The sequence below is a fragment of the Cherax quadricarinatus genome, unplaced genomic scaffold (assembly GCF_038502225.1).
Source record: "Cherax quadricarinatus isolate ZL_2023a unplaced genomic scaffold, ASM3850222v1 Contig1580, whole genome shotgun sequence".
NCBI lineage: Eukaryota > Metazoa > Arthropoda > Malacostraca > Decapoda > Parastacidae > Cherax > Cherax quadricarinatus.
In genome coordinates, this window is record NW_027196606.1 from 15001 (window position 1) to 25854 (window position 10854).

General features: G+C 44.6%; 1 protein-coding gene across 1 annotated transcript in view; it reads left to right on the plus strand.

Annotated features, from left to right (window-relative positions):
- Positions 1–5314, plus strand: part of LOC128692380 (chaoptin) — a 14873-nt gene extending 9559 nt beyond the window's left edge. The window contains exon 9 of the mRNA XM_070081059.1: positions 1–5314. This exon is cut by the window's left edge and continues 25 nt beyond it. Coding sequence (XP_069937160.1) covers positions 1–2858 — 2858 coding nt within the window. The 3' untranslated portion in view covers positions 2859–5314.
- Positions 5315–10854: the final 5540 nt, after the last annotated feature.

Consider the following 10854-nt stretch of genomic DNA (forward strand, 5'->3'; position numbering starts at 1 on the left):
TGGATTACAACCGTGTCGGGGTCATCTCTGCTACCAGCCTCCAGACGGTGATTGGTCTCTTCCACCTCTCCATTGCCCACAACATCATCAGGGAGCTTCCTCAGGGAACCTTCTCTAACTTCACAGACCTGGAAAGCTTGAACCTTTACGGGAACCAGCTGCAGAACCTCGTTCCAGAGAGCTTGCTGGGCCTGAGAGAGAGCTTGAAGGAGCTCAACCTGGGTCTGAATCTCTTGAGCGAGCTGCCGCAGTTCGACTTCCCGCTGCTGAATACGCTTATCTTGTCGAAAAACAACATCACCAGTCTGCCGTCTGATGCGTTCGTACTCCTCCCGGAGTTAAAGATGCTGGACCTGAGTGAGAATCATTTATCCTCACTTCCTGTAACTCTCCTCCACCCGGTGAAGAAACTCTCAACACTTGACCTCAGCATGAACCAGATTGCTGAGATACGACCCGGCCAGTTTAACGAGTCGTTCATTAACGTCATTAATCTGCAGCACAATGAGATTAAGGAGATTCCAAGCGAAGCCTTCAAAGACCTGCTCTTCTTGCATACTCTGGATCTTAGCTACAACGCAATCAGAAGCATTAGCGATGCAGCCTTCCTCAACATCGCTCTTTTGCACATCCTTCGTCTCAACAACAACATGTTGCCATCCTTCAAAAAGGAATACTTCAAACTCACTATTCCAGCAGAAGTGACGGAGTTAAGGATCCTGGACTTGAGCCACAATGATATCACTTTCCTCCAGCCACTGGCCTTCCAGCTGCACTCTAAGCTAAATTGGTTGAGTTTATCACACAACCGCCTCTCTTTTTTCCTCCCGGAGATTATTCGTGACCTCAGAGATCTGGAGCACCTTGACGTTGAGAGTAACCAGATCAAAACATTGGAGGCTAATGACTTCGCCAATGCTCCACACTTACGCGAATTAAACTTAAGAAACAACTTGATAGATTCTGTGGTGGAGACTGCCATGCAGAACTCAACCCAGCTCCAAACACTTGATTTAAGTCACAACAAAATTGATGTACTGCCTGAAAACGTGTTTCTAGGAATTTCTCGGCTTCACCTAGATTTGAGCCACAATAAACTGTATACCCTTCCAGAAATGATATTCCAGAGAACTAAGATTCAAAAGCTTCAGTCGGTGAATCTAGCTCACAACGCCTTTGAGCAAGTGCCCGTGGACACCCTCCGTCAGCAGTACTTCTTCCTCAGTGACCTCAACATGGCTCACAATAAGATAAAAAACGTGCCAAGTAACGCCGATATTCTGGTTAACATCAAGACGCTGGACTTATCCTATAACCCACTGACTCCAGAAGCTGTATATATCTTATTGAATGAACCCAAGACAGTACGGCACCTGAACCTTGCAGGCACTAATGTCACGGAAGTTCCTGTTATTGAAGCACGCTTTCTTCTCTCTCTCAATCTTTCTGACAACAACATTGTTGAAGTTAAAGAATCGTCCTTTGAACTCACTCAGAGTTTGCAAGACTTAGACATGTCCAAAAATCTGATACCCAACCTGAGTTACGGTCTTGCCATGGCCTGGCCCAAAATACCAGACCTCCGTAGGTTGGACGTTTCTCACAACCCTCTCGCCTATATTGTCCGCGGCGACTTCAACTACTTAAGTAATCTCGAAGTTTTACGAGCTGCTTATCTTCCACGAGCCAACAGAGTTGAACGCCTTGCTCTCACTCCTCTTCGTTCCCTGAGAGAACTCTACCTGCACACGCTACCTTTGCTTGCTGTGCTGGACGTACGCGGCATCCTGGAAGGCCATCCAGGCCTGGAGGTAGTAGACATTGAGCTAACTGATAGAGAGGTACATGACCAACTTCATCCTGCCTTCTATCCTCGCCTGCGCAGTCTCACTGTTCGAGGACGTTCAGTAGAAGCCTTATCAGGAGGTGCTTTTGCTGGCATTAACAGTCCTGATCTGACAATCGGTCTTGTAAACACTAGCGTAAGCAATCTTCGTTCTAACGTATTTTTCCCAGTGCCAATGTCTTCCAGGATTCGGTTGGATATATCAGAATCAAAAATTACATCGCTCAGTCCACAGTTCTTAAGCACTCTTGATTCACGCCAGCGGCACCTTCGTCTCTCTGGCCTGGGGTCAAACCCTCTCTTCTGCGACTGCAACATAAGAACTCTACGGCGGTGGTTGGTGGGCCATGGACCCCGAGACAGCCTCTATAACGTGACCTGTAGTGCACCAATAAGTCTGAAGGGTGTCGCCCTGACCACTCTCAATGAGGCTGACCTGAGCTGCGAGGGACAACCCACGACAACTACCACTGACCCGCCTCTCTTCACCACAACGCGGCGCAGACCTGCAACGACTGACAACATTATCACCTTTGAAGACATGACTGGCCGTCCAAGTGATGAAATAAACGAGATCGAGGGTGCAAATTCTCCCTCACACTCCAGCAGCGGCCTCACTAACATGGACAACATAATTATCGGCATAGTAGGTGGTGTCGTGGCCTTTGTAGCGTTACTTATCATTATTATCTGTCTAATTCGTCTCCGCTCCGACTCTCAGTATCGTGGAGGCCCTCTAGCGGGACCCCTGGCCATGAGAAACCACAACAACTGCACCTGTCTGAAACCTCCTCCACCCCCTGGAAGCTGGGGGAATTACCCAGGACAGTACCCAACTCTGCCCCCTCCAGCATCCTCCCGTGCTGGCACCCTTAAGATGCTGCCTCCACCTACCACGCCCATTCCTCCACCATACGGCACGTTGGGAGCCAACAGCGGGCGAAACTACTACCCAAACCACGCATACTACATGGGTTATCCCCCGGAGAGTGAACATGGAGAGCATCGGTAGCCACAAAGCATTTCATCTAATTGCTGAGTCCTTAGTTCCGTTATCTCTCAACCAGTGCTGGTTGAGACGTGCCATTCTCTAGGGCCTTTCTGGTGTGTTTTATCCGTGTCCTTGACAGGCCAGCTCACCCTACACACCAGTCAGTACCCTGTGTTAGATGAGGCCATCTCAACTTATTATAATTCTCTCAGTTTCCCTTAGCTCAATACTGTTTTCTTTCTCCTCCACTCGCAATCAAAGAAAACTCATGTAAATAGACGCATACTAGTTCTAATTCTAATAATATCTATTACATATATTTATGTATATCAGATTGTATTACATGTGCCTAGAATCCTGTAGATTCTAATGAAATGTTTATGTTATATAAATGCATTGTGAACAAAATTATGCATATATGTACATGCTCAGATTTCAGCTTGTGTTTGTGCTAATATTAGCAAGCATTTGTTTGTCCTTGATTGTATGTGTGTTTGCCCTAGCCATATGTATACAGCACATATATAGTGAAACATGTGAACATGGTTTCTCTCAGAGAAGTGCAGCCAGGCACCTGGGGAAACTGGAAATGTAGTATCTTATGTCTGTTACCTTGGGTAATATATATCGAACCTGTAATGGTCCGGGCATCACAGGCTCCATAACGAGGTGCATACACGAGTACTGGCTGAGTGCCATCGCCAGACGCGCCGAGTGTCGAAGTTGATTAAATAATTGGGATTAAGGTACGATGGACGAAAAGTGTCCCAGACTTTACTGAGAAGCAATGTGTGAGAGTGGCTATATATCTGCGACATGGTGGACGCTGGTATTCTCCAGTACTGTGGAATGGTGCTGGTATTCTCCAGTACTGTGGAATGGTGGACACTGGTATTCTCCAGTACTGTGGAATGGTGGACGCTGGTATTCTCCAGTGCTGTGGAATGGTGGACGCTGGTATTCTCCAGTACTGTGGAATTGTGGACGCTGGTATTCTCCAGTACTGTGGAATTGTGGACGCTGGTATTCTCCAGTACTGTGAGATGGTTATTGCTTCACATAAGTACAATAATCTAATAATGGAAGTGTTAAATTATATTGTTATGTGAAGGAGAAGCTACAAGAGAAGTCACTCTAGAGGACCAGGGAAGAGTACACACAAGCTGTGTTATTGTCTTGTGAACGAGTGACTACTCTAGAGGACCAGGGAAGAGTACACACAAGCTGTGTTATTGTCTTGTGAACGAGTGACTACTCTAGAGGACCAGGGGAGAGTACACACAAGCTGTGTTATTGTCTTGTGAACGAGTGACTACTCTAGAGGACCAGGGGAGAGTACACACAAGCTGTGTTATTGTCTTGTGAACGAGTGACTACTCTAGAGGACCAGGGAAGAGTACACACAAGGCACGTATACAATGAGAAACTTGTCACTAAAGACGTCAAATAAGTGAATATAGAATAGCCAACAAGTAGCAAAAACCAAACAAACACAATAAAAACAAACACAATAAAAACAAACACAATAAAAACAAACACAATAAAAACAAACACAATAAAAACAAACACAATAAAAACAAACACAATAAAAACAAACACAATAAAAACAAACACAATAAAAACAAACACAATAAAAACAAACGCAATAAAAACATTATCTTTATTACCACGACATTTCACCCAGTTAATAAAGCTTTATGGAGGTGAAACGTAGCACCAAAAAAGCTCTTCTCCTCTACGTGCCCTTTCTTAATAAAGTTATTAATTTTAAAGCTAACTTTATTGAGTAATAAAGTCAGTATCAGAGACACACAAAATAAAATTTATCATCATTATTTTTATGGAAAGCGTTAAACCTGTAAGGGAGGGGGAAATAGGCAATGAGATTTAACCCGAAGGACACAACGGCGGGTCCAGTTCCTCGAATCAAGAGCTTATTGCCAGCATGTAAGCATCGCAGTGCCAATGAAATATCACAAAAAGACGAGATATGCTTTAAAAATACCGTCTTGATCATTACAGTTCCTGTGTTATGGATTTGTAAGTGGGGGAAGCCTCTTGATCCAAGGAATTGGATCACTGCTAATTGCCTTCCCCTTCACCCCAGGCGCTGTATGATCCCCGTGGCTCAGTAATGGGGTTTCAAGCTTGTCGACTGGACGAGGGGTCTTTAAGGCTGCATGTCACCTGTTCATCACCAGTTAAGAGCTTAAGACCGAAAATAGGGGTTAAACTATCAGAGTATACACTGACAGCCATACACAGCCCAGTGTATATACACTGACAGCCATACACAGCCCAGTGTATATACACTGACAGCCATACACAGCCCAGTGTATATACACTGACAGCCATACACAGCCCAGTGTATATACACTGACAGCCATACACAGCCCAGTGTATATACACTGACAGCCATACACAGCCCAGTGTATATACACTGACAGCCATACACAGCCCAGTGTATATACACTGACAGTCATACACAGCCCAGTGTATATACACTGACAGCCATACACAGCCCAGTGTATATACACTGACAGCCATACACAGCCCAGTGTATATTCACTGACAGATATACACAGCCAAGTGTATATACACTGACAGATATACACAGCCCAGTGCATATACACTGACAGATATACACAACCCAGTGTATATACACTGACAGACATACGCAGCCCAGTGTATATACACTGACAGCCATACACAGCCCAATGTATATACACTGACAAACATAAAGCTCAGTGTATATACACTGACAGACATACACAGCCCAGTGTATATACACTGACAGACATACACAGCCCAGTGTATATACACTGACAGCCATACACAGCCCAGTGTATATACACTGACAAACATACAGCTCAGTGTATATACACTGACAGACATACACAGCCCAGTGTATATACACTGACAGCCATACACAGCCCAGTGTATATACACTGACAAACATACACAGCCCAGTGTATATACACTGACAAACATACACAGCCCAGTGTATATACACTGACAGACATACACAGTCCAGTGTATATACACTGACAGACGTACACAGTCCAGTGTATATACACTGACAAACATACACAGCCCAGTGTATATACACTGACAGACATAGACAGCCCAGTGTATATACACTGACAAACATACACAGTCCAGTGTATATACACTGACAAACATACACAGCCCAGTGTATATACACTGACAGACATACACAGCCCAGTGTATATACACTGACAGCCATACACAGCCCAGTGTATATACACTGACAGACATACACAGCCCAGTGTATATACACTGACAGACATAGACAGCCCAGTGTATATACACTGACAGACATACACAGTCCAGTGTATATACACTGACAGACATACACAGTCCAGTGTATATACACTGACAAACATACACAGCCCAGTGTATATACATTGACAGACATACACAGTCCAGTGTATATACACTGACAAATATACACAGTCCAGTGTATATACACTGACAAACATACACAGCCCAGTGTATATACACTGACAGACATACACAGCCCGGTGTATGTACACTGACAAACATACACAGCCCAGTGTATATACTCTGACAAACATACACAGCCCAGTGTATATACACTGACAGACATACACAGCCCAGTGTATATACACTGACAGACATACACAGCCCAGTGTATATACACTGACAGACATACACAGCCTTGTGTATATACACTGACAGACATACACAGCCCAGTGTATATACACTGACAGACATACACAGCTCAGTGTATATACACTGACAGACATACACAGCCCAGTGTATATACACTGACAGACATACACAGCCCAGTGTATATACACTGACAGACATACACAGCCCAGTGTATATACACTGACAGACATACACAGCCCAGTGTATATACAGTGACAGACATACACAGCCCAGTGTATATACACTGACAGCCATACACAGTCCAGTGTATATACACTGACAGACATACACAGCCCAGTGTATATACACTGACAGACATACACAGCCCAGTGTATATACACTGACAGACATACACAGCTCAGTGTATATACACTGACAGACATACACAGCCCAGTGTATATACACTGACAGACATACACAGCCCAGTGTATATACACTGACAGACATACACAGCCCAGTGTATATACACTGACAGACATACACAGCTCAGTGTATATACACTGACAGACATACACAGCCCAGTGTATATACACTGACAGACATACACAGCCCAGTGTATATACACTGACAGACATACACAGCCCAGTGTATATACACCTCAAGGTTTATGTCTTATAAATTATTACATAAATGTTTTGTACACATTTGTGTGTGTTAGTTTATGTTATTGTAATGAATATATACATCACAATAATATATATATATATATATATATATATATATATATATATATATATATATATATATATATATATATATATAAACATTCCTAAAACTTTTACAAAATTATTTAATGTATTGTTTACCCTGTGACGTCACTGGTACATAAAACTGCACAACTCTCCGTTTTATATTAATAAATTTTGAAATATAATGTGAATATATTTTCTAGCCCGAAAATCGATTTTCATCTGAATGTGTGTGTGTGTGTGTGTGTGTGTGTGTGTGTGTGTGTGTGTGTGTGTGTGTGTGTGTGTGTGTGTGTGTGTGTGTGTGTGTGTGTGTGTACTCACCTATTTGTACTCACCTATTTGTGGTTGCAGGGGTCGAGTCATAGCTCCTGGCCCCGCCTCTTCACCGGTTGCTACTGGGCCCTCTCTCTCCCCGCTCCATGAGCTTTATCAAACCTCGTCTTAAAACTGTGTATGGTTCCTGCCTCCACTACGTCATTTTCTAGGTTATTCCACTGCCTTACAACTCTATGACTGAAGAAATACTTCCTAACATCTCTCTGACTCATTTGTGTCTTCAACTTCCAATTGTGGCCTCTTGCTTCTGTGTCCCCTCCCTGGAACATCCTGTCTTTGTCCACCTTATCTATTCCACTCAGTATTTTATATGTCGTTATCATGTCTCCCCTGACCCTCCTGTCCTCCAGTGTCGTCAGGCCGATTTCCCTTAATCTATCTTCATAGGGCATTCCCCTTAGCTCTGGAACTAACCTTGTCGCAAACCTTTGCACTTTCTCTAGTTTCTTGAGGTGCTTTATCAAGTGCGGGTTCCAAACAGGTGCTGCATACTCCAGTATGGCCCTGACATACACGGTGTACAGTGTCTTGAACGATTCCTTACTAAGGTATCGGAATGCTGTTCTCAGGTTTGCCAGGCGCCCATATGCTGCAGCAGTTATCTGATTGATGTGTGCTTCCGGAGACATGCTCGGTGTTATACTCACCCCAAGATCTTTCTCCTTGAGTGAGGTTTGAAGTCTTTGGCCACCTAGCCTATACTCTGTCTGTGGTCTTCTGTGCCCTTCCCCTATCTTCATGACTTTGCATTTGGCAGGATTAAATTCGAGAAGCCATTTGCTGGACCAGGTGTCCAGTCTGTCCAGGTCTCTTTGAAGTCCTGCCTGGTCCTCATCAGATTTAATTCTCCTCATTAACTTCACATCATCTGCAAACAGGGACACTTCTGAGTCTAACCCTTCCATCATTTCGTTCACATATACCAAAAATAGCACTAGTCCTAGGACCGACCCCTGTGGGACCCCGCTCGTCACAGGTGCCCACTGTGATACATCATTACGTACTATGACTCGTTGTTGCCTCCCTGTCAGGTATTCTCTGATCCATTGCAGTGCCCTTCCTGTTATATGCTCCTGATGTTCTAGCTTCTGCACTAATCTCTTGTGACGAACTGTGTCAAAGGCCTTCTTGCAGTCCAAGAAGATGCAATCAACCCACCCCTCTCTCTCGTGTCTCACTTCTGCTATATTTTATCATAAAACTCCAGAAGGTTTGTGACACAGGATTTGCCTTCCATGAATCCGTGCTGGTTGGCATTTATACTCTTGTTCCGTTCCAGGTGCTCCACCACTCTCCTCCTGATAATCTTCTCCATAACTTTGCATACTATACACGTCAATGACACAGGTCTATAGTTTAGTGCCTCTTTTCTGTCTCCTTTTTTAAAAATGGGAACTACATTTGCCGTCTTCCATACCTCAGGTAGTTGCCCAGTTTTCAGGGACGTGTTGAAGATTGTGGTAAGTGGCACGCACAACATACCTGCTCCCTCTCTAAGGACCCACGGGGAGATGTTGTCCGGTCCCATTGCCTTTGAGGTATCGATGTCCCTTAGCAGTTTCTTCACCTCCTCCTCATCTGTATGTATGTCGTCCAACACTTATTGGTGTATTCCTTGCTTGTGTCCCCATCTGATCTGTCCCCCAGAGTCCTTCCTGTCTCTACTGTAAATACTTCCTTAAATCTCGTGTTGAGCTCCTCACATACCTCTTGATCGTTTCTTGTGAGTTCTCCACCTTCTTTCCTCAGCCTTATCACCTGGTCCTTGACTGTTGTCTTCCTCCTAATGTGGCTATACAGCAGTTTCGGGTCAGATTTGACTTTCGATGCTATGTCGTTTTCATACTGTCGCTGGGCCTCCCTCCTTATCTGTGCATACTCGTTTCTGGCTCTTCTACTAATCTCCTTGTTTTCCTGGGTCCTATGCCTCCTGTACCTTTTCCATTCTCTGTTGCACTTAGTTTTTGCCTCCCTACACCTTCGGGTAAACCAAGGACTCGTTTTGGTCTTCCTATTATTTCTGTTTCCCTTGGGAACAAAACTTTCCTCTGCCTCCTTGCACTTTGTTTCCACATATTCCATCATCTCGTTTACTGATTTTCCTACCATTTCTCTGTCCCACTGAACCTCCTGCAGGAAGTTTCTCATACCTGTGTAGTCCCCCCTTTTATAGTTTGGCCTGTCCCCATCAGTTCCTGTTACCTTCTCCACTTGTAACTCTACTATATAATCAAAACTCAGAACCACGTGATCGCTAGCTCCAAGGGGCCTCTCGTAAGTGATGTCCTCAATGTCTGAACTGCTCAGGGTGTGTGTGTGTGCGTGTGTGTGTGTGTGTGTGTGTGTGTGTGTGTGTGTGTGTGTGTGTGTGTGTGTGTGTGTGTGTGTGTGTGTGTGTACTCACCTATTTGTACTCACCTATTTGTGGTTGCAGGGGTCGAGTCATAGCTCCTGGCCCCGCCTCTTCACTGATTGCTACTAGGTCCTCTCTCTCCCTGCTACATGAGCTATATCATACCTCGCCTTAAAACTATGTATGGTTCCCGCCTCCACTACTTCACTTTCTAGACTATTCCACGACTTGACTACTCTATGACTGAAGAAATACTTCCTAACATCCCTTCGATTCATCTGAGTCTTCAACTTCCAATTGTGACCTCTTGTGTCTGTGTCCCATCTCTGGAACATCCTGTCTTTGTCCACCTTGTCTATTCCGCGCAGTATTTTATATGTCGTTATCATGTCTCCCCTGACCCTCCTGTCCTCCAGTGTCGTCAGGCCGATTTCCCTCAACCTTTCTTCGTAGGACAATCCCCGTAGCTCTGGGACTAGTCTTGTTGCAAACCTTTGCACTTTCTCTAATTTCTTGACGTGCTTGACTAGGTGTGGATTCCAAACTGGTGCTGCATACTCCAGTATGGGCCTGACGTAAATGGTATACAGGGTCTTGAACGACTCCTTACTGAGGTATCGGAACGCTATCCGTAGGTTTGCCAGGCGCCCGTATGCTGCAGCAGTTATCTGATTTATGTGCGCCTCAGGAGATATGCTCGGTGTTATACTCACCCCCAGATCTTTTTCCTTGAGTGAGGTTTGCAGTCTTTGGCCATCTAAACTATATTGTGTCTGCGGTCTTCTTTGCCCTTCCCCAATCTTCATGACTTTGCATTTGGCAGGGTTAAACTCAAGGAGCCAGTTGTTGGACCAGGCTTGCAGCCTGTCCAGGTCTCTTTGTAGTCCTGCCTGATCCTCATCCGATTTGATTCTTCTCATTAACTTCACATCATCTGCAA